At 47.5% G+C, this 24,391-nt stretch overlaps 2 protein-coding genes across 2 annotated transcripts; one reads left to right on the top strand and one right to left on the bottom strand.

Annotated features, from left to right (window-relative positions):
* Positions 1-7,908: 7,908 nt before the first annotated feature.
* LOC104503585 (chromosome unknown open reading frame, human C21orf140) lies at positions 7,909-8,709 on the top strand. The gene has a single exon (XM_010147857.1). It carries the CDS (start codon positions 7,909-7,911, stop codon positions 8,707-8,709), a length of 801 nt encoding a protein of 266 aa, XP_010146159.1.
* A 7,395-nt stretch (positions 8,710-16,104) lies between these two features.
* Positions 16,105-20,029, bottom strand: SMIM11 (small integral membrane protein 11). The gene is made up of 3 exons (XM_010147854.1): positions 19,920-20,029; positions 18,044-18,223; positions 16,105-16,297 (listed from the first exon to the last, which is right to left on the bottom strand). The coding sequence occupies exons 1-2, from the start codon at positions 19,938-19,940 to the stop codon at positions 18,056-18,058; spliced, it is 189 nt and encodes a 62-aa protein (XP_010146156.1). The 5' UTR covers positions 19,941-20,029; the 3' UTR covers positions 16,105-16,297; positions 18,044-18,055.
* Between the last annotated feature and the right edge of the window lie 4,362 nt (positions 20,030-24,391).

Genomic DNA, 24,391 nt, shown 5'->3' with positions numbered 1-24,391 from the left:
TCAGAAATTCCTCAGAGCTTTGGTTCTGTTATTCATATTTAGCTCTTTAAATGGTTTCTTGTATGAGATTTAAGGGAGTGGTCAGATCCTCAGGTACTGTAAATCAACAGAGCCCTTGTTGCAATACGTGGGGTTGCGGCCTCAGTTTGTACAGACCTTTTGCAACAGAAGAGCTACAGAGGTTAATCAGCACTGGCTGAAAAGCAAGGAATACTGCAACAAGGACAGCAAATGATTAAATTATCAAAAGGTGGGATGAAACTCTTGGCTCCTGTTTACAGCGGGGCAAGACCTCATGGGCTGATGGGCACAAAGCTTTTCTAAGGTTATCTATCACATATTCCCAAAGAAGGGGATGTCAGACAACCAAAAATTATAGCTAGATTTGTATCAAAATTGGAAAATTTTTGCTGCCAAAAAAAAATCTTATTTTTTTGGATGTGAGATTGGGAGATGGAGTCAAAACTTTTTCTCTTGGTTTTTCAGAATAGAAAGATTTTGCAGTTTGCCTAGAGGCAATGATTTAAGTTTCTCTTGTGCTAAAAATGACTTTGAGCAAAGCTCATAAAGAAGACAACCTCAAGAAACATAATTTGGCAGAAAATAATTTCTCTCTCAAGTTTCTGTCTCAGCAATATAACAAACTTACTTCAAGTTGGAGTCATTTAGTTCCTTCCCACAGCTCTTTTTCAATTCAGCAGGTTTTACTGTGGATGCTTTAGTGAGACTGGCCTTTCCACTCAGTAGCCAGGGTTGTAATGCCAGAATTGTACTGTAATACCTCTCCTCTTAGCGATGTTATTGTTTGAATTATACTGGTACCTAAGAACAAGTCATCCTGTTTCCATTGAGATAGTTGCTGGAATTGGCAGCGTTATGCCTGCGTCCTGATTTTGACACTACGTCACCAGCAAAACAGAGTCAGCCTAAGGGACTAGTATGCGGCCGTGCATGTACACGCACGTCTTTCATGCAGGGAGAAACAGCTTTTGAGCCTCTGAATTGTAGCACTAACTTGCCACTGACTTTTACCGTGGCTCTCTGCATGGAAGATGTGCAGTTAGCTGCACAGCAGAGGACAGGAAACCGTGGGAAGGACCTGAGCTAGGACACACGAAAGGACAGGTCTGTATTAACCAGCTAAGTTGGTTCTCTTTTTCTGCTTTGTTTTGCTTAGCATTTGCAGCCAGAGTGGAAGAGTAAGATGGCTTTCAGCAATGACACAAACGGCAGTTCGGTCATGCCAAATTTACTCCACATGCTTGTGGAACAAAAGAAGACTCTTCGGTTCAATAATTTCAGCAACCCAGCCTTGGAGATGCAAGAGGAGATAATGGCCTCGTTTTACATCCTCATCATCGTTGGGTTTTTTGGCTTTCTTCTCTTTGTCATGATGCTCAGCAATATTGTTTCCAGCAAGCCTGAAAACTACATTGACTATCTCTATTCTGGAAAGCTTAACCCTCAGAGAAGCAAGGTGGAGCTTCCGGGCAAGGAGAGCAAAGACACTTTTGTTATCATCAACAGCACTGCCTTACTGGAGTTGCAAAAGCAGGGCAGCAAAAACAACCCTGGGTCTGAGGCGCCAAGCACAGACGCAGCTCTGAGGAACGTATGAGAATGGTTTCTTTTTGTTATCATTCTGTTCTGCATAAGAAGCCTGAACAGGGATATTTTTCATTCATGAAAGCAAGGAATGAAAAGCTGTGCCAGGACAGATGCAGACGGGTCTTGTGCAACCTTCCCACTTCAGCTGTGAAGGTACCTGAGTGCAACCTGTGTTATTTCAGCCCCAGGCTTTGGAGAAGAGGCTGGGAGTCAGGTCCTTACTGGCATAGCTCTTTCATGGCTGTTTCTATCATGTGTTTTTATAGCTTGCCTCTTGGGAGAATGGAAGGCCTTCCTTTGGCTTGCTGTTGCTTCAAGCAGGGCCAGTACCTTCTCAGCTGGGGCACTGTGGGTGTGCCTGTTCGATGTTCTTGTTTATTTGTTTATTTATTTGTGGGGTTGGAGCTGCCAGTGAGCCCATTGGGTGTGCGGGAAGAGCCGCAACAGCCTCTGCGTCCACCCTTGCCGCCAAGCTGGGCACCTGGCAGAGGAGGCAAGCTGACCTACGTCCAGCCCTTCTGGAAGGGAGGTCATTTCAAGGGTCTGGAGACACATGCGAGACGTGAACTTGGTTGCTCGCTTGGCAGGCTTGGTCTGCAGCAGGTTTTTGACAGTGGTCATGCATTTCTCAGCAGCTTTCGTCCTTCAAGTCAGTCCTTTGCCAAGCCCAGGGCAATGAGGAGGGTGAAGATAACCCGACATCTCTCCAGGGTTCCTCGCAGGGCCCATCCAGACAGCATCGGGGCTGGCAGGCTACAGCTGTAGTCCTCAGGGTTGTGTCACCGTTGTGTCAATAATCCCTGAAAAATTCCTTCAGTGTTAGGGCTAACCCACACATCACGAAATCACACATCACGGAGCCCTCAGCCGCTGCTGTTTCCTCAGGTGGGGGACAGTAAGTAGAGGGGTGCTGTGATGGTTTTAGGGTGTCTTCTGCAGGCCACCAAGCCTCAGCAGACACAAGAAGGAGGGGGCTGCCCACCACACGGCTCAGGCATGTTCAATCCATGTTCTGTAGAGCCCAGGCGTACAGGGGTCCAGGATGAGCAGGCAAATGTTGGCAGTGGGCTTCAGCTGGCTATACTTGGTCCACACATTCATTGGGAAAAGCTCTGGAGTCTGCAAATTGAACTGGTTGGAAACTGGTGGTGTAGATACTCTAAGAACTTGAAGGTATTTTGTTATAGAAGCAAAAATCCTTTGAAATCATATACAATTGTATGCTGTGGAGGTGGGTGTTGTTGGTTCCACTCAGCCTCCTTTATGTTGCTTTGTGTTTACTTTCTATTACCAAGAGGAAAAAGGTTCTCAACCATTTTGTACGAAACATTCCTTCCTAACTTCTCTTAAACAGTTTTTTACTCCATCTATGGTTTCATGTTTTGCCTCTGCGAATTCTTTTTTTTTTTTTTTTTTTACCATATCCTTTGCTGCCATGATGTACAGTGTTACTGTTATCAGGGGGGGTTGCCACTGTTTGGTCCAAGTCAACTGCATGGAAATTACTTACTTCATGTGAGCCGTATCCTTAAATGGGATTTCCACAGCCTGATCTCATAAGACACGTTCCAAGGCTGATACTTCCAGCTGATAGCCAAGATGAAATCCACACTGCTCTCTTGGCTTTCCACACTTCTTCCTTGAATTCCAGAGATTCAGCTTTCCAACACACACATCTCCTTTTTTGGACAGGTACATATTCCCTAGACACTGTCTCCAGCAGAGGCCAATTAGGCAGTTGAGTTAGTTTTGGACCCCATCGCCTTTGGCTTCATTACCATGTCTGATTTAATAACTGCTCGGTTTGAGCCAAGATCCACTCTTTATCCTCACTGCTCCTGACTGCACTCAGTAACCACACACCCATTGCTGCACCTCAGCTATTCAGGTCTGAAAAATGAGAGGTCTTTTGAGGGTAGAGAAAACATTTGCAGTCCTAGGTTTGTTCCTTCTACCCAGCGTGGGCTTTTCCAGAAGGTGGTGAGTAGCACCATCCATTTTGGAGAATGATCAATTTGTGCCCAGTGCGTAGTCAAATCTCTTTCCGTCATGAGCGTTAGATACAGGTTGCAGACATCCATCACCCACACCAGGTTCTGTGCAGTGAAATGTCATCTCCTTCAGCACTGGCTGCTGCTTTTCTGGGTGCGCTGATGCAAGATAAGAGTCAGGATGGAGGGTGAACTCCACAGCCATAGGAAGTGTGCTTTGGCTCCCTGGAAACTGAGCTTCTTAACACTAATTCACTGCTGATGCATGACAGGAACCTGCTGATACTCCCTTTGGTGACCCCCTGGGGATGAGACCATTTCTGCTCACACCCTTATAGGTCACCGTCAGCTCTCGTTGGCAGTGTGGGGTGGGGGTGAGGTGAGCCCTTCCTTTCCCTGTGCTCACCATTCAGTGGGGGGCTCTACACCATGTTTTGAGAGCTAAACTCTGACTTGGCCACTCAGGTATGGACCTAATGGCTCTGTCCCCTTCCCAGACCCAGGCACACCCATCAGCTCTATGCCAACCCCTCGGTCTTGAAGTATCTTCCCTTCATTTTTTTTCTTCCCCACCTCAGGAAGATGCATATGTGCGTGCACACAGTGTCAATCACATCTGATAATGAGCTTTGGCTCTGAAGGTACCACGTTCCTACAGAGTCCAGCCAACAGATGGCCACGTATTTCTACCTGAAACAGTGGCTGTACTTGGGCAGAGGTGATGACTGTGATGTCACCAAGGGAACGGCTGATAAGCTCAACCTTGGCAGAGAATCTGTAATGCTCGAACCCAGATTTCATCAGTTTTCACAAGGTGCTGCACCAGTTTTTGTGGGAAACTGCCAGCAGTTGTACTAGCTCTGTTCTGAGAAGTTTAGGGCTCTTACTTTAGGTATTGGCTTAATTTGTTTCCTGAAGTTTCCACCTTTTTCTGTGTTTCCACTCTGAGGCCACCTTTGATTTTGTCAAGTACTTCTCATTGGTTCCATCATGGATCAAGAGCTAAAATTACACATGTTGGAAAGTCTCCTTTGACACCAGAAAATACTTCTTTGGCATTGACTTTAGCTAATTTTCAGGACTTCATCACACAGCCAAGAGGGAAAATAGATTATTTAAATTGGGTATGGTATTTGTTAGATAAAGAGTCATAATTTTTCTCACTCTGAGTAAGACTGGAAGAGAACCAAATTCCCTGTAGAATACTGTTCTCAAATGTTGGTTTTGGACAAAATTTCAAACTTACAAGAGATTTTATTTAGATTAAAAAAAAAAAAGTTAAATTTCAAAATTATCAACTTAACTTTAGCTGCTGCATGTCATATAATGCAGCAGTAAAACCATCCACTGTTTGCCTAACATCTTGCCTACTCTTTATGTGTATTTCATAATGTTCCGTATTTCATTATGTTTTTATCTGGGATTTTAAAATAAAGGTTTTGTGATGATTTTTAGCTTGCATATACAATGTGGTGACTGGTAACTTAATAACGTAATTACTACTGAAATGGGTAATTGGTATGTCACTGATAATTAGTATCCTAATTGCTTCATTATTAGGGACTTTGTTCATGGGTAATTGGTAAATTTGTTACTTAGCTAAGCAGTACAATGGAATTTGGGGAAGCACCAAAAAAGTGCATGGCCCTGGCAACAACGGCTCAGCTCCCACTTGTGTACCCGGGCGGTGATGGAGGAGCTGGCAGCAGGCAGGGGCCAGGCCTCCTGCCTCATTCCCAGGGGGAGCATGATGCCACTGAGACTGGGCATCCCTGTGAAATGCTCCATGTGCCACTGAGCCCACCCTCCCACACCTGCAGACACCTGGGGGGCAGGGACCTGCGTGTGGGGTGCTGGGTGCAGTGGCTGTGTGCGCTGGGGGTGGCGGAGGAAGATGGTTGGTCCCAGCGCCGAAGCCCAAACCCCAGCCTCAGGGCACTGCCTTGTTGCCAGAGGCAGGTCTTGATGGCAGTGTGGCAGGGGGAGAGCAGGAGACTCCGCTTCAACAGCTGAAGAGAGCAATCAGAAGGGCCTTTTCCCAAATTCAAAATGCACTTGTGAGGCAGGGACTATGCCCAGAGATTTTGCATCCTGTGGCTTTGCTAGGGAATGTCAGAAGTCTAAATCAGTAAAGGAGGAAAGGTCCCTGCCCCAAAGTGCTCACTGGCTATGCAGACGTGGGGTGGGAAGGAAGAGAGGCAAAACGTAACACAGTAGCCTGAAGGTAGCACAGGAAATAAAATACGTATTTTTGTATCTCAGCCCAGTGCCTTATGTCTGCTGCCCAATTCTTTTATTGATATTGAGACACTTGGACCCAAGAATAATTGTTTTTTGAAACAGGTTAACAGGTGGGTTTATGTCATACGTATATGAATGGTACAGAGGAGAATCCACTTCCCAAATAGTTACTCTAAAAAGGACATGAACGCAGTTCATCCCTCCCATCTCACTACTACATATCAGCTGCATTTCCATTGTTATTTTCATAACCAGTTAGGCTCAGACCACTCAGGGAGGTTGAAGGAGCCAGGGCCAGCCGGAGGTGCAGGCACCGTGATGCCACCTGACAGGCTAAGAGCATCACCATGTCCCTCTGGGACAGCACCAAAATCCACAAAATACACACACCTTGCCCATGCCTACAGCCCCATGAGCAGAAAGGCTGGTTTGTACCTCCCTCATCCACCTCGCTAAGTCCCTCCATCAGCACAGGAAAGCCCTCACCAGCGCTCAGCCCACAGCAGCTGGCTGGCTGTCACGCAGCATTTCGCTTAATGCTGCGAAAACACAAGAGGCTGAAGAGGAACGGGAAGAGTTTCAAGATTGTTTTAGGGAGTCCAAAGAGGGGAACATCAAACCTAGTTTTCCTGGGCTGCCCCAGCTGTATCTACATGTGTGGCCCAGTGTAGGTGAGGACCATGCCTTTGGAGCACATCTGACTGCTGCTGCACCACAGCTTTCCGGCACAGAGCTGCTGCTTGCCGCTGGCGACGGAGGCAGGGGCAGGTCTGAGGGGTGAGGTCAGAGCTGTCCTTAGCCTGGCATGGACAGCAGGCCTGAGGGACTGCTCCCTGGCAAGGGAGGAGAGGATTGGGAAGGAGAGGGGAAGCCCTTTCTGGAGGTATAGCCTTCTTAGAGAAGAGCCGAAGAGGGTTCTGCTCTTCATGTGATGCTGCTAATGTGATGTGCCCCATTACTAATCTGCCTCTGCAAGGAGAGCATCCAGACAGCTGAGTTACACCTCCCCAGCCATGTTCCTCTTCAGGCATCTTTTGACTTCAGTTACCCACTGCGTTAGGGGGAAGGAAAACTGTTCCAGAGGCGATAGCATGGACCGTGAGGTATCTCAGTTTCAAAGGTGGGCAAGGAAATGCACACCGTCATACAAGCACATTCAGCCCCCTCTGGCAGGCGGATGATGCTGCCAGCATTTACTCACAGCCCTGTAGGTACAGCTAAGTGTGAGCAATTTAACAGCCTTGTGCTGACAAGTTTGCTCCTGCAGTAAAACTCTGCATGTGCATCTGTAGGGAGGAAAGCGCACAGAGCTAAGGGAACTATAGAAAACAAATTACACCTGAAAATGCCTCACCCTGAAGCCACGTTTAAGGCCTGCACTACCAAGGCCTGGAGCTGGGCAGGCTGAGCATGGCAGGCCCCACAGCGGCTGCTCTGCTGTTGGGTGTCGGGCACCAGGCATCATCTCGCAACACTGCAGGGCTGGGGCTGCCCATCAGAGAGGCTCGTGTGAGGGTCCAGAGGTCCCCGTAACAAGGCACCCGGGGTTCAGCCCCCCTTCTCCACCCAGGGGGATTTCTAGGCCACATCTACGAGGCCACACACTTGCCAAGGAGGGAGGGAATGGTTTCTACCACTGATCTCAAAGCTCAGACATCGACTCACTCTCCATACTGACTCTGGGCAGCTCCTGCTGCCACACCCTCATCTTTCTGGAGCCCTTTCGGTGGTGCTTGGCTAGCCCACACACGTACGCAGCATCCGAGCACCCACTCACTGCTGTCAGCGGAGGAACCACGATGTTCACGATGAGCAACATCCCGACCAAAAGCCACTAGCTGCACAGCTGCAGCCTACCCAGCCTGAAAGTATTATGTTTTTCCAAGATTCCTTTTGATGAGCCCTCTGGAATCCCCTGCCGGTGCTGCCGCTGGTCGGGTGTGACACCACAGGGTAACGCCACGGCAACGGGCACACTGTGACCTCTGCAAGCACCACAGGGTAACGCCGCAGCAACGGGCGCACTGTGACCTCTGCGAGCACCCTCCACGGGCCCTGCGACGCCAAGATGCAGCACTTTGCAAACCCACTTCTCAGGCACGTAATTCACGGGGGCTGTTTTGATGCTGCTTCAAAGAGGCAGTGCCTGCAGTATTTGAAAGCACTGAGGGCCCTGCAGCATAATGGTTTCAACACCGTTTTTTTAGGGGAAACAGATATTCCAGAAAGTCTTATAACAGGATTAAAAACATCCAAGGAGGCCAGCCTGCGCTGGCCGGTATGGACACTTCTTCACGCTGGCAGCAGCCAAGGGTGGGTGCCCTGGAGATTCAAACTGCTCTTAAGAGGTGATCTGCCCATCCGTCGGCAGAACGGTATCTTTCAGGAGCTGTGCGATTCTCTGACCTCCTCCTACGGCAAGTGCGTCATTGTGACGAGGGACAAAAGGCAGCCAATGCATGTGGGGACAAAAGACGTCAAGGAGCCGGAGCCAGGAATTCTGCCGCCAGCCCCACCAGCGATCTGCATGTCCAGCACCGAGTGTTGCCCTGACGTTGCTAGAGCCAATGGCCATGAGCTTCTTGTCGTGCCTTCGTCTTACAACTCTCTCTATCCTATGGATGTCGCCTGGTCTTCCTTGAAATGGTTTATTATAAACAACAGGAAGGACTTTGCCCTGAGGTCTATTGAAAGGACCCACTCCTATAGGTGTATCTTCTTCAGTGACTTGATTGTTCAAGGAATAGAGAAGATGACCCCAAACAAATGGAAAGTAGTGATTAACAGAGTGAAGAGATGGGAGAACTATTACCTTGACACATTCTTAAACGGCTCTTCCTTAGCAAGTCCTCAAACGTGTTTCGAATGAATTACACTGTTCCAGCTCTGCTGAGCCCTTTCCTTCAAAAGGTGTAAACCTAAAAAACCCCATGTCAACAGCACTAATAAAAGCGATAATTATAGATCTTAATGTTTCATTTTAGGTGCGTTCCAGGATTAGGTTGCTATGCACTACACTTGCGCCGGGAAGGGACAGTTAATTTGCCTTCTCACAGAAATGGGCCAAAGCATGCGTAAGATACAGTTTAGCTGGCCTTCTGCATAAACTCCTCTGTCACGGGAGTCATGACACCATGCCTCAGATGTAAATGCCCTCAATTTTGGGAAAGACTGGGCTGCAAAATGACTTCTGAAAGTCAGGCCTGTCTTTGACCCAAATGGGAGATCTGCCTCTGAGCGGGGAATATGCTGGACCATGGACTGACATCAGAGCCCACGGCCGAAATAAGTCTGAAGAATTTAATGTGACCATAATTTAGTAAGACCATACAAACATAAAAGAAGAAGTAAGTTATGAGATGATTCACAGGTTCACTAAAACATTTCAAAACACTGAGGCAACTCTGGGCAATTTTTCTCCTGTGTGTGGAAACCACCTAAATGAGCACTGTAATTTGGTGTGGCAGAGAGGTATCTAAAAAAGGGAGTTTCATCTACCTTCAGAAGAATCCATGCATGTAATTCTCTAGAGATGAGATGAGAATATACAGAGAAAACCAACCATGTTTTCTCAGCTTCATATTCATCAGCAAAAAGATCTGCTCATTTTTTACAAATACGGATGTAGCAGAGAACAGAAAATGAGATGCTTCAAATGCAAGGCAGAAAGAGTGAGGGGTAAAAGGGGAGAGACTGGAGAGGGGCAGGAATGTTTTTATTGTCCTGGTGTCATGTCCCTACACATAATTTCCCGTTGGCTTGAAACAGCAATTGCTCCACTAAATATTGATGAATATGAAGTGGTGTGAAATCAGCATGAGGAAAGAAATAGGTCTGGCTCCTCTTCACCACAAGGACAGGCCACAATTGCACAGTAGCTTGGTTTTCTTAAGAACCGAGTGATGCACAACCCATTTTCCCAAAGACTGTTTACCTGATGACACTGCACTATACTCCTGGGGAGAAGTCACAGTGCACCAGAGCCAAACCAGCACAAACCCGATGACTTCACCGCTGTCTTCTGGACTCACCTGCAGAAGAACGAGACCAAACCTGAACGGCGCGGAGTCCCGGACTGCTGCCTCACAGCAGCTCAGCCTTGCCAGCCTCTGCTGCCGCCGCATACGCAGCTGCAGGTTTAGGGCTGCACTGCAACATTTCTCTGTTGGTAGGGTGTGTCTTCCCCCATCCCTAATTCACAGTGGAGTCTGTGGGGGTAGGTATAGAATCACCTGCTTTCCACCCACTTTAGCAACGAGGAAGTTTCAAAAGGAAGTAATTTCTGTCACAGGAATTTCTCCATGTTTCCTGGTTTTTACAGGTAAAACGAGGGCGAAGACCATGAAGGGTTTCATGGAAACAGCCATGAGGAAAGAGGAAGTGTTTGGTGCCGCATCTCCCAGGGAATGAGGGAGAAACATCCTTTCCCTGCAAAGGGCTGGGAAAGCCTCGCTAAGCACCTTCACTCTTCCCAGCCTCCAGCGGGGAGGCTGAGGGCTGCTGAAACTTTTCTACCCTGTCCTATTCTATGTGTGTGGAAACCTGTGGGCAGGAAAAAGAACCGAGTCTGAAATCCCATGAACTTCAGTATTTTATATAAAATCCCCTGAGATAAGTCCTCTTCTTCCTCCCTCCCTCCCTCCCACCCTCCCCCTTCCCTGCTGCAGAAGGGTAATTACAACCCATGTTTTCTACAAAACGTTGTAACCCTTTGTACCGAAGAAAAATATTGTGGCTCATGCAGTTCTGACTCAACTGGTAATTTAGGATGACAAGCAATTCCTTTAACATATGACTAAACAAGCTAATAGGAGGATGTTACCAAATAGCATGCATCTTATTCAAGAGCACTTGAAATAGCATGCATGAGCCTAATATCATCTTGGTAAGATTTTAAATACCCATTATTTTATTATGTTTGCGAGCAATGGTTCTTGTAGGGAGGCTCAGTACACTTGACCACTGCAGGATGTCAAAGCAAATCACTTTGTTCCCACTCACGACTCTCTCTGTGTGACTGAAATGAACCACCAGAATAAAATGATTAAAGCATCTTCGCATAAAGAGGAGAGGCAGATGCAAATGCGTATGTTGATGAAGAAGCTATAACAGATGTCCCTCTGCTCTAAGCTAGCTGGAATGCAAATCACCTGAATTTTCATGATGTCTCATTGACTAATTACTTCTAAACGCTTTTCCAAGCCTTGTCTTCACGGAAAAAACCCCATTTATTTTCCTCCAGCTCATGAAGCAGGCCTGTAATGACTGGCTCAACACACTTTTTTCCACTCTATTTTTAAGTCCTGTGCTCTAACAGTATGCTGCAAGCCAGGGTACAGATGGGACAAATGCACCTGGGGCAAGAGCCAGGGGTGTAATGGTGTGATACAAGATGTGAGCTTGTCAGTGAGTGGGCAGAGTGGTGCCCCTTTTGTGCTGTGCCCCAGAGCTGGCCAGGTAGCAGAAAGGCAACCAACATCCCTCAAAGCCCAGCCTCTGTCTCTAGGAACTTGTTCCTTGAGATTTCTTTCTGCAGCCAGCACGTAAAGGAGGTATGGAGAGAAAGGCCCAGAGGAAAGGAGGAGGGATATGGGGACAACATTTTACGTAATAAATGCAAAATAAAAAAAAAATGGTTTAGAAAACATATACCTAGAATCACAGAATTGTAGAATTGTTTAGGTTGGAAAAGACCTTTAAGATCATTGAGTCCAACTATAAAGCTAACACTGCCAAGTCCACCACTAAACCACGTCCCTAAGTGCCACACTGACACATGTAAGGGCCAGACTAATTTATATGACTTAAACTGCACTTAACTGTCAGTGTCTGACATTTCTTGTTGGCCAGTTCTAAGCCTCCTCAAATCAATGAGAAACACTAAAGCAGGAAATTAGCCTGAATTTAGGCCAGATGAATATGAGTCACAGCAAATCAAAAGAGCCACAGGACTGGGAAAGTGCCACACCATCAGAAGCTGAGGCAATGGAGAGCAAAACCAAGCAATACGAGGAAGACCAGGAAAAAAAGAGACTAATAAAAAAGGAGAGCCACCCATGCTGTGTTTCTAAGTGATCACTAGGAAGCAGCCGTATACATTCTCTGCTCTCTGACAGCCATCTCAAGAGCCTTTGGATAGGCTGGAAACAGTCTCGCAGTGAGGCAGAGCCTTCAATGCTGGTACACACAGACATGTTCAAGAGCTCTTTTATCAGATTCAAAGAGGGAGAAATTGATGCCATATGGAGATACACATGAATACATGCCTAATGACTTACTTGTGCCCAAACAAACTTCTTCGCTGCAGGAACATATGAGGAGTCCATTGCTATGGGGATAACTGTTCTGGCAACAGCCGGGTATTGCTGTTATCAGATGGAGAAGGGCCAGCTGGTGCTCAGATTATCCCCGAGATGGGCACACACGTGCGCCAACCCAGGTCCAGCTGAGCCGAGGATATTCTGGGCTCACTCATGTCGCCAAGACGAACCAGCTTCAAAAGCTAAAGCCAAACTGTGGAGTTACGTGGGTTGTGCGTAAACATACAGCCACCGCTGAGTCTCCAAACCAGGTAGTCACTTAGAGCCAGCCTATCGGAAAGCGGCTTTTTGGCACATGGTGGAATGTAAACTCAGGTTTTAGAAATTCTACCTGGTCTTTCTCCCCACGCTCATGTGGGTTGTACACTTGCCACAGCTGTATCGCTAGCCTTGTTTCCCATGTGACTGGGACCATGTCAGACACAAGACTCTCACAGGGTAGTCAGCTCCTTCGTGTGAGGTCTTTCAGCTCTTCGCTAAACTTGACTTAAAGGCTGAGATTAGTACATAGTTAATAAAGATTAATACATAGTTAATAAAGAAGGAGAGGATCCAGCAAGTTGATGGATCTTGGGAAGCAATTTTGCAAAAACCTTCACTAGTGAAGGCTGAAACAAGAGAGGTTTGTTTCAGCTCAGTGTACTGGTTTCTCCCACGACGGAGCCGGAAAGGGGTCTATGAGTTTGCCACAGTGCTCCTCTGTGGCCAGAGCTGGGGCTGGGAGTTGACAGCAGGTAGGCAGAGATGCCGACTGTCACAGATTAGAGCTGAGATGAAGGAGAACCATGAAATACTCTACCCCAGACAGAACATTTGCAGTGGCCTTACTGAGAAGAGCAAGAAAAAACAGCTGGATTTGAAGATCCCCAAGAGGAAAACCCAGGAAGGAAATGGAACTAGTCGTTTGCATGTGAGGCTCTTGGAAGAGCTGAAAAATATTTATCTCCCTGACAGAACACAATGGCTCAGGAGCAATCGCTGCTGCCCCGGGGCACGGCTGAGGGGGCTCTGCCCTCCTCCAGCACCTGTGCTGTGGTGCTTCTGGTAAAAGTCTCGTGGCTTTCAGACTCAAAGCGTTCAGTGGTACTAAAATCAAGCTGAGTCTATTTTGGCCAAAGTCTAAACCGGATCATGAGAAAACAGTCCTGTTGAATGCTTCTTCACTTATTTTTCACTTTAAGGACCACAGATACCTCACAGTCACTGAGCTCCTTCAGTGTGGAAGAGCCCTATTCCAACATCCACTTAAGTTGTCTCAGAACCTGTGGGAGTTTATTTTTTTCCTTAGAGTCCCAACAGCTCCTTTCTTATTACTCTTTATTACTACACAAGGATTTCAGCTTTCTTTTTAAAGAAACACATGGCCTTCAAATCCGTAAAAGAAAGCCTAAAGGTGCAAACACTAGGAGTTTAAAAGCCAGTAATCCTTTTATTTTCTCATTCTTCAACACTCGGCACTGGTGACAAGGACCACATCCAACAGTGAAAGACCTGTGCAAGTGAGGTACTGCGCAAGGTTAAGCTGCCCATCCATACAGCATGAATGCTCTTTTTGAAAAGAGTAGTTTTATGGAACAGGGGAGAAGGAGACACTCTGTAGTTCTGTAGGCACCCAAAGAGTGTGACCTGGTTCTCTTTCTGGGATGGGAACATCTACAAGAGGATGCTGTATAGATCCTCTGCTGCCTAACAAGCTGCACACTCATACACACCAAGCTCTTCCAGGCTCTCTATCTTTGCTGCCTCCTCTCACTTGCAGAAACCCAATCAAATTGAATTCTATATTCCTCTTTTAAACTTGCCAGAACTAACCCTTCTTTCAGTAAGAAAACAGACTTCGAGGTCCCCAGCTGGTTTCTGAACATGAAACTGAAAGAAATCTGAGCGGCTGTCTCCCCCCAGTGTCAGCACATTTTCTTGTTTAAGGCTGCAACTGCCGCACATAGGATGCCCAAGGGTAAAAAACCTGTTGTAACTGATCCAGGGATAGCTCAGCTCAAAGCTCCACCCTGGCATGTCAGAGAACAGATACAAGTTCAGGATTGGGAAGGGGTAAAATCTCTTCTTGTTTTGGAAACTCCAGGATATCAGCCCGCCATGCCGCCCATCCCAAGCTCTAGGGGCTACCTATGCTGTAGCGCTACTCCGAAGTTAAGGAAGAAGCAGCCAGGTTGGACCAGATTTGAAGTTTTACATGTGGACAGAGGTTTTCTGATTTGGCTGTTGAGGGCAAAAGGTGGTGATGTGGAGACCTTCCCAGGAGACTTCTCACAACTGCCTTCTCCCCTGTTTAAGCCAGGGACGAAGAAGGGGCTCCTTGTGTTAATTCCCTTCTTGCACATTTGGCAAGGTAAGGCCCCCAGATTTTAATGCCCATCTCGATTGCTTTGGGTGCTAAATGATACCCAATTGGTGCCTGATTGCTCTGATGCTAAATGACTTGCTTTAAAGGGAGATGGTATACCTTTGATTCTGCTCACAGAGCAACTGCATTAAAGTGGAGAATACCACTTCTTTCTGTTTAAAAAACAAAAAACCTCATTATTACTACAGGTCTTGAAAAATCTACACTCGGTTGAGAGTGTACAAAAATCTAGATTGGGGCCAATATTCAAACCAAGGCACGGCTTTTGAAGCTGCTGGACACTGCACACACCTGACAATTTCCTGTTAAGGTTTGGGCGTGGGGCCCTGCTAAATCCCTGGGTGCGTTTCCCTCGACAGCGGTTTAGTGGAGGTGGTTAGCAGAGCCTGTTCTCACTGAACACCGCAGAGCCATCTATTTAAACTACCATTCCGTTCCACCTGTGCGTAGACGGATGGCTGCTGAGGCCGAAACTGTAGAGGGAAACTGCTGTTTTCCAATGGCACTGCGAATTCCCCAGCCTGGCAGTCTGAGACTGACGTAGCAAGGATATTGCTCTATCCCTGGAATGGGTTTCTGCAGTACGTGTATTCCCCAGTCACCAAGGTGACCACGTGAACAGCAAGATTTTAAAAATCGCTGCAGTTCCCGGTGGGTAACTGCACCACAGCAAGAGCTCTGAGCATCAGCTCCATCAATTGCACACAAACTCAGGTCAGGTAACCCTTGAAAGAGGGATACTGCAGCAGCCTGCGCTGGTGCGACCACGGCAGGCACCTCCGTCTGCAGTCGCAGGGAGAGGGCAGGAGCGAGCCATTCCGGAGGCCTGGACTCCCAAGGCTTCTCCAAGGGCCCTCCACCGCTCCTATTTCTTTCTCTCCCTGCTCCACCAGCTTTACCTTAACTTCCAGAAGATATAAGGATCCAGGAAGTGCTTTACAATGGAAACGTGAAGGGAAAAGTGAAGGGAAACATACCTTTTGGCACTGCTACATGTGCCTAAGACTTTATTTCTATGAAAAAATAAATCTTGTTGTGTTTCAACCTCCCGTGACCAAGTTAGCTCACCCTCCAGGACTCGGTGTTACTGCACAGGCAGCAACAGCCAGCAACGGTAGTGAAAACCCTCTCTGCCTCACCGGCCCAGCCGAACAGAGAAAGCCATTCACAGTTCTCACATACTGTGCAGAGCAAAATAATACAATAAACCTCCTCGTGTGAAACTTCCTCAAAGGTGACACTGCGATTTGCATCAACCTAAGGAAGTCCTTGGTGTGGAAAGTGGTTTGAGAAAGGGCTGCCTGGAAAGGCTACTCTCCTGGGTTTGTTCATCTGGATTCAACAAAGGGTCCCCGAGTCTCAGGTTTACATCCCTGCAGGAAGCAGTTGCTGTGAAGAAGCTGCGTAGAGCCCTCCCCATTTCCTTCTGTCTGTCTCTGAACCCTGCACACACCCATAATGGATTCAGAGTGCTTTCCTCTTCAAAACCAGCCGCCTCCTTGCAGCTAATCTTTAAAAACCGCCTCCTCTGCAGCTCTAACCGTAGTGTTTGAGTAAGCAGCAACTAAGGCCATCGCTCTTTTTTTTACAAAGGATTTTTTATTGCATAAATAGAGGCTTAGATACTTTGTTGTACATATAAAAAGTTGAGATAACAGTTTAAGCGAATGTTACTCTCGAGGGTTTTGTTCCTTTGACACATCCTTCATCTACAGGAAGGCTTCGTTCTCCCAGGAAAGGAATCCAATGCAAGCTGCCAAGTGTCAGAAAATCTGCAGGGTGGGGAAACAGCAGTGAAAACAGCAGGCATGCTATGCTGGCAGCACCCGGGCTAGATCTGCCTGCCCACGTGGCACGCTGCAATCGGAGCTAATCACAGCGCTGCGGCGCTGACACTGGAGAACATTTTTAGGGTAGGAGAATTCCCCCCTTGCAATCCCATTATAGAAAGACATGGCTGACAGCCCGAGAGATGGCAGAACTTAGGAAGGACAGGGCCTCTGGTGGGCAACACTGGGTGACTGGGCAAGCAGGGTATTTTCTGCGCAGAGATGCTTTAATGCCAGGCATTCCACAAGGTCAGCGTCACGTGCTGGACACAGAGGCTGTGTGGGATGATCTCGCTACCCTGCTGCGGCAATCCCTTGGGCCATGGCCTCTGCCAAATAGAACTCACTGAGACCCACATCACACACACAGCACGGTACGGTCTCCTTATTACACGTAGCGGTCTTGCTCACGTGCAGGGCAGCCCAGCTCTCATTTCATCAATAAAACTCCATATAACTTACTCTGTCTGCAAAAACAGAAAGAAGTGTGCTCACAGCATTTTCCAGGGGCTAGATAAACTGATTTAAAACAGGAGTCTGAAATGGCACAAGCTTGCCCAGAGACAAGTCCTCAGTCTGATGTAAACAGGAGACTGAGAAACACCTTTATTTTTTTGTTTTTCCTATGTGAATGAACCACTTCATGCCTGTGGTTATTTCCAGGGGCCCATTTCTAGTCCAAACCCTGTTGCACGAAATAAAATGGTGATAGGTATGAAATCAAAACTAGTAAACATTCACAAAAACTGAAACTCTCTTCATATGTGAGGTGACGACCTCAAAAGGGGAAAGTAAGTTTTTTAGTTTAATGAAGAGTAACATTACATCCAACTTCCGCTGAGCTTACAAAGAGCAGGCAGGAGCAGAATTCCCATTTTGCTGCAGAACAGAGGGATGTGAAATGAACTGATACAAAAATCAAATGCCAAACAAGTCAGGGAATATAATCTTAGCACTAGTCAGGGCTCACTTTGCTAATGGACTTGACCCAATACGGCAAAGATGGCTTAAACTTTAAAAACAGTGGGAAGGAATTCAGCACACAGGGAATTAAACCCCAAGACCTTAAGAAATTCTGTAATGTTCATTTTGCTCCTTTATGCAGAAAGATGTCCACTGTTCTCAGTGAAGTATGTATGGTGGATATTACATAGCACAACCTGTAGCATTTCTGTTACACTGGGACGCTCCATGGCATAAGATTTGGTGCTTCCAGCTAAACTATCTACAACTTGTCATGTATTTAAGTAATAGGGAATGGCTGATTCTTTACTATCTTAATTATGTGATTTAAGGCCAAGAGGTCTGACTGCATCATCCTGCCTGTCATGCCTCTCATGCACTTTTTGCCATTTTATCCATCTCTTTAGGTATTGGGATTTCCTGTGCAACTGGCTGGGTGTAAAAATTCAGGGAGATTAAGAGCAGAGAAGGAATACTGTGCTACGATCTCCTAAATCACAAAACATGGCTGCCAAGCTTTCTGGTGGCAGTCACAGTTATTACAAAGAATGGGCATGATACGGGTGTGCAAATAATGCTGAAGCATTGCAAGAGACAAATACTACAAGAACTCAGATAATCGTGATAGTTCTAATTGCACAATCCAAACGTATCCAGGACAAAACATAATGGGATTAATAAGTCAATGCCATTATTGAACACCAGGATGTTGAATAAATTCTATACCTGAGAGACTCTTCAATCATCCTTCTTCTCTACTTCTGTTTTAAATTTTGCTTCACGTTCCCTCCTCAGTTTTTCTTCAATTTTTTTGCTCTGGTACATTTTTACTCCAGCAAACGCTAAGCAAAGAATCAATGTTTTAGCTGCCAAAATGTACATCAGCAATGGGAAATTCTCCAAAGCCTGAAATGCAAAACAATATATTTAAGCAGTTACTGGAACACTTGGACAATTAAAAATGAATCTACAGGGATGCTATACAGCTTCCTGCAGGAACAGCATTATTCAAAGCAATCGTAATGCTCCTCTGCTCATGGTTTTTTTCTGTAGGAAACTTGAAACCAAGCAGATCAACTTCTAGGGGAAAGGACAAAACCAAGTTCACTCAGGTTTGTATACGAAGTCCCTTAGAACAGGTGTCTGTTGCTCTTACTTGCTTTACAGCAAATGGAATATTGACACGATCTAAAGCTGAAAAGGGGGAAGAATTTAGTATCTTAGGATAATTGTAGAAGTGGAAATGCTTCTGAACAATTCTCACATGGGCAATTAATCCATGCATATCAGCTATCAGATGTGATCCCCAAAGACACGTCTGTGCTCCTAGAAATTTTAATCCACGGTAGTTTTGCAATTAACTTGCCCAGATCTGGAAGGTATAGATAAAGGCTTTTAAACTGGAAGAAAACTTAAAAAAAACCAAAACAAACAAAAAAACCCCAAAACCCAACATAGCCCCCAGTTCAGCTTCAGGAGATTTTAATGCCTGGAGCCACCGAAATTGCACAACGTATTTCAATGCTACAAAAGCGTGCTACTGCAAATGCACACCGAGTGGAAAAGAAAATGCATTTAACACTGTGAACTCAGAACACAGATATAACAGGAGAAAAGCAGAGGCACTCAGGGAAAGATGTCAGTTCCAGAAGGCTACTGAAGGTGCACGAACTTCCTAGCACACTGTTTCAAAGAGCCACCTGGCCAGCAGGATCAGTCCGGCCTTTCGGTGGTGTGCAGCAGGTTCACAGTGCCGGCTCCTCCTCAGCAAGCCTCCCAAGCACCCCCCGCTACCCTCAGGAGGCCTGCCAGCACCCCATAAAGCTGTTTGATCATTGTCAAATTACTGAAATCAGAATAAGCCTTATATCCATACACCATCAGTGTGTGCCCTTAAAGTCCACAAATCAGAGGCTCTGTGGGGTCTTTTATAATGCTGATCTCTACAAGCTGCATGTTAGCCTTGACATCAGGCCACGCCCCTGTGATTTTGCAAAAAACCATGATCCTCTGTCAATCTCCCCACCTATTACAAGTGGCAATCTCTTTAAACCACTGCTCTGCAACACCAGAAAGGTAAAGCCTTGGGGTTAGCACTGCTTTCTTGATAAATGGCTTGATTTAATGTGTTAAAATTGCTAATGCATGAGGTACTTGCTCAAACATTTCCGTGCCTTACACACGTACCCTGCAGAATGTTTAGGGCCCCAACACATTAAAAGACATAGTGGAGAAAACAAGCTCCAGTAACAAAAGGAGCTGAGGAAAAGAGCAGCTGGGGAAAAGCCTGGAAAGAGGAAAGCCAGGAGGAGCAGAGGCAAGGAGAGCAAAGCTTGCCTCCTCCCAGTGCTGCGCTCAGGCCTGAAGTGCGAGGCCCCGACAGCAAGTACTGAGGCCAGCCCGCATGGCACAAGCATGTATGGCAGGGAAGGACAACATCAGTGAGTCCTCTGTCCCCAAGGCGCAGAGAGTGGTGGTCAAACAACCTTCCCCCAGGCCAGGAAACCATCTTGAACCACGAGACCCACCCAACCACATCTGACATGCGTCTACTTCGAAAGAGCAGAAATTCACTGCTTCATGAACGTGAAAACATGCTCACCTTCCAGTTAAATGCCACCATCTTGGCTGCGTGATGATACTGTCCGTCCCGCAGCAGGCCGCGCGCAGCACCGATGAGTGTCACGCTTCTGAAGGCACAGACCAGGGCAGGCGCATCTTGAGGAAAGAGAAATTAAGAAAGAATTAGCCAGTCTGTTTCTACTCAGCAAGTCCACCCCGCACCTCACTGACAAGCTCATCTGCGGCACAGCGCCTGGCAGCGTGCTGGTGCCCCACAGTTCAGGAATGACCTTCGTAGGCCTTTTTTGGAGCTGAGTGACAGGAGCAACGTCTGTGCGCTGAAGGACAGGGGGGCCACGTTTGGGAAGACCGGAGGTTGGGCTTCCACTGTGCACGGCACATCCCGGCAGCTGCCCAACCAAAAACATAACGCTGGCTGATTGCGAAAACTTGACACGTGCGCACATCACACCACCTCACCGACGTCCGAGATCTAGCGTGCAGAAGCACGCCCAGAAGAGCTGTCTTGTGGGTTTTAAGCCCACCTGCTCTGTTCGGAGCCCAAATACATAATGAATCCCAGTATCTAATATAATTTACCAGTTCTCTCTAATTTCCTAATAATTTAAATTCTCTGTGCAACCCATAGCAACATTAAACCACTTGCTGGATCCCTTGAGTGGTCAGTGTACGTGTCAGGGGCTGAGAAATGCCTGAGGGGATGCTGAAGGCTGCAGCACACAGCCATGACACCGCCCTCCGGTCTCTGCTTGCTGCTCCACCAGCGCCGCTGACACGGTTTCAGCTGCTGGATTTCAAATTAAGCACATTCCCCTGCCTGACCCCCTCGAGGTGTTTCCTGTATATGTAACAACAGACTCGCTGTCGAAAAGCAGATGGAAGCCCTACAGCTTAGTTCAAACTTTTGCCAGCAGCCGGGCTGAACAAACCACCACCACGCCACAGTACCTGCTGCTGACCTTTCTTCGGAAACAGGGAGTTACGTAGATGTTCTCGCAGCTCCTGCGCTGCTCAGCCTGCTTCTTTACAGATGCCCTTATTTTTCCAGCTAGGGCACCCTCTTCTCTCCTTTTCCCCCAGCTGCAAAATCCTCGCCCTGCAGAGAAGACCCTGGAAACGTCCCCACCGAGAGACACCACCAGAGACGGCTGTTACCGAGATCAAGCTATACCCAAGCAGTGGCGCGGCCAACTCGTCTGCCATTCAGTACTGACTGTGTTGATCCCGAGTTGTGCAGCTCCCTCCTGTTGATAAAATATCAGGGCAGCTGTGAACTAATGAGTCAGTAGCGTTATACCCCTGAACAAAAACGGCATTTTAACTTCTGATGATGATTTCAACTTTAGAATTTCAGAGACCATTAAGATCTGAAGTGCCCCGCCAGATGGTGACAGCGAAACTCCCGCACCAGAGGAGATTCTGCTTCTCGGTGAAACCCAAGTGACACAAGCCTGGCCTGATCTGGAGGGACCGCACCTCCTGACCAGCGTGTCCTCAGCTCAGAATGCTGGCTTGGGTGGGGGCTTCATCGGACACACTCTTCTCCTAAACTGCTGCAAATGCTGCCATTTGGTCAGAATCAATTTTGCAACATGCTGTAAAAAGGCAAGAAACCAGCTGTTCAAAGACAGGCTAGCACCTGGCATACGATGCTGAAAATGGGGGTTTAGTGACTTTTTACATAGAGAAAAAGTTTTAGACTCAGCAAACGTTACGCGAGCCCATCTGTGGGGTCTGATTGCAGGGTGCTATCCCACCAGCAAGAAGCAGCGTATAGTGCGTATGACAGTGTGCGTTCCTGCGAATGCTCTTGGTTGACAGTCGATTATTTCGGCATTCAGCGCGACACTTCCGTAGTATTTCTGCTTTCTGCTGAGACACGAGCTTGGAATCTGCCTGAATTGCGCATCCACCCAGAGTAGCTGTGCTGAAGTGACAAAGGACGGGAAGTAAAGAAATCCTCCCCTTGTTCAGAACGGTGGCGTTCTGGTCTAAGTGCTTTCTGTGAGAGCTGGTAATTGTGATGGTCTGTCCTCACAATGTCTTCTGCAGTCAGAACTGAGAGGGGAAGCCACGGCTCTCTCCATGTTGCAGTCCCACATCCTGTGCCACCAGCCTCTGATGGTCAAACACTTCTCCCCATTTCGCTTCTTCATTCTTCCAGTCTCTATCTTCATCCAGACCTTATTAAATACAACTGAAACCCCGGGACAGAAAAAAACTGGGTGGAGCAGGGGCATGGGACAGGGAGAAGAAAGTGGGAAAAGGAGAGAAAAAGGCAGGATTCACTTCACATTTGAAAAACAACATTTGTTAGCACTGGCGTTGTCAATTCAAAAGCAAAATGCTCAGACACCGTACTTTCAAGGTTGTGATATCTTAAAAGCATGCAGGCAAATAAACAGCTGAGGTTTCATGTTTGCCTTTTCAGAGGCAGATAAGGCACAGATAGGAGTTCAAAACACATCTACAGTCAGGCATTGTTCATTCCCTGGGAAAATGCAAGCTCCCTTAACAAACACAGTGCTACTGGGAACGGAGACTGGGCCCCACGGAAGGTCACTATTACCTTCACTCACGAGCACGGAGGTCTCGTGTTGAGCCACGTGAAAAAGAAACAGGAGCGCTAGGCTCATGCACTCCTGTGCCGGGCAGGGATAAAACAGTAACACCGTCACACATATCAGTGGCTACCTTCACCGTGAATGTACCTCGCAGTCACTAGGCTATTTACACTCCGACCTCCCTGTGCAGCAGATCAAACTACTGCAGACAGGAGAGGGAAGAGAGGGTCTGCCCGTACCGCACACCTCAGCCCCATACTCGCAATCCTCCGCCAGCTCCAAATGCTGTGAGGTGTTCTGGCTCCAGAGCAGGTGGAGAGAGTCACCGATGCAGCCCTGGATGCTCATGCCCTCCGCAGGGCTAGAGCTCCCAGGGACAGCTGCACCAAGTCCCAGAGCTGGCCTTGAGGTGTTACCAGCCCCAGGATCTCTGCACAACTCTTGTGTTCTGCAACAAAGACCACCCCAGACAGACTAAGGAGTTGGGCCTCAGTCAGATGGGAGGTCTGTGGTGGAGCACAGAATTGAATCCAGGTCTCTCAGCCACTGAATTACAGCTCCAGTCCACCACAGCAACCACTTCACAGCCCAGCCACTCACACCACTGTTCGCTTATGCAGTGGCAGAGTATTGACCAGCCTGCGTGCACCAGAAAACATGTACACAGGCATCTGGGTTCTCGCAAACCCACTGGAGTTGTCTTGGCTGAAAGTCTCACTCAGCCTGCCAATAACTCCATCTACTCAACAACATGGGACTCGAGATATTCTTTTGCCTGCTGGGGATTTCTGAACACCCCCATTTTATCTACTGTGAAAAGCTATCTAGGCCTTAGAAAGCAGCAAGCTACTGGGGTTATTTGACTGCATTTAAAATGGAGTGATGGCTGACTATGTCCTCAGCTACAAAAGGGGTGTAATTTTACCTGTCCTTGTTGCTGATTTCTTTAATGCACATATTTCAGGAAGCAGAATGTATGTTTCCCACCTGAACAGTCACTGTAGGACCCACCACTACACATGACCTGCTGTGTCATGCATCAGGCTGAGCATCTGCAAGACAGGATCAAGCCTCCTCAAGAAAAAAAAGACTACTGGGTCATGGGAAAACATGGTAATATGGCAAAGCCCCAAAACTACAGAGAAACACAGTGGAAGCAACTGTAAGCCAGAGCTGCTGCACTAAGGATTCGTCACAAACCCTTGCCACAAGATGCAGCGGTTATATTAAGTCAGAAGCACTCGGACCTGTGCACATTTACAGGCTGTATGTGTATGTAAGTCAAGACATCCCTCCACAAAAAGACCTGTGTAATCCCTCACTTTATACTAGTGTCACTGGTAAAGGAAATTCTTGAACTAACACCGACTCACGGAACGTCAAAAACGTAAAGCTGTATAAGATCCTCATACCTGAAGAAGCACAAATGAAAATATTACTGATTCCTCTGGCAGCTCCTCACATGTTCCAAACTCTGGAAATAAGACCAGAGCAGACGGGATGTATCAATCATGGATTAAAATAAAAAAAAAAAAAAAACCCAACCCCGCCGGTGGCACATCCGACTGTTCCACCCCGGGTCCCAGGACATCATTTCAGCCACATCCCAAGGTCCCTGCAAGCTGCAGGCCCTTGCTTGCTGCTGCCACCACCTTGCCCTAGGAGGGTCTGCCGGGCTCCATCCTCAGCCCAGCTCTGCCCCAGTCACCCCTCCTGGTCCCCGCAGCACCAGCGCCCTGCGCAGCCAGCTAATGAGGAATCCAGTTTTCTTCAACGAATGACAACTTCAGACCCCTCTTTCTAACTTATTTGCTTCGTTTTCGCTTAAGAAACAGTAGGACTCGGCCGATTCACACACCCCCGGCCGCAGGCGATACCGAGGGAGCTCCTGTGCCGCCTCGCACACCGCCGGCGCCGGGAGGGCAGC

The sequence above is a fragment of the Eurypyga helias genome, unplaced genomic scaffold (genome assembly GCF_000690775.1).
Source record: "Eurypyga helias isolate BGI_N326 unplaced genomic scaffold, ASM69077v1 scaffold35792, whole genome shotgun sequence".
In the NCBI taxonomy this organism is placed as follows: Eukaryota; Metazoa; Chordata; class Aves; order Eurypygiformes; family Eurypygidae; genus Eurypyga; species Eurypyga helias.
The sequence above is the reverse complement of the archived record's forward strand: the minus strand, read 5'-3'. Positions and strand labels throughout refer to the sequence as shown.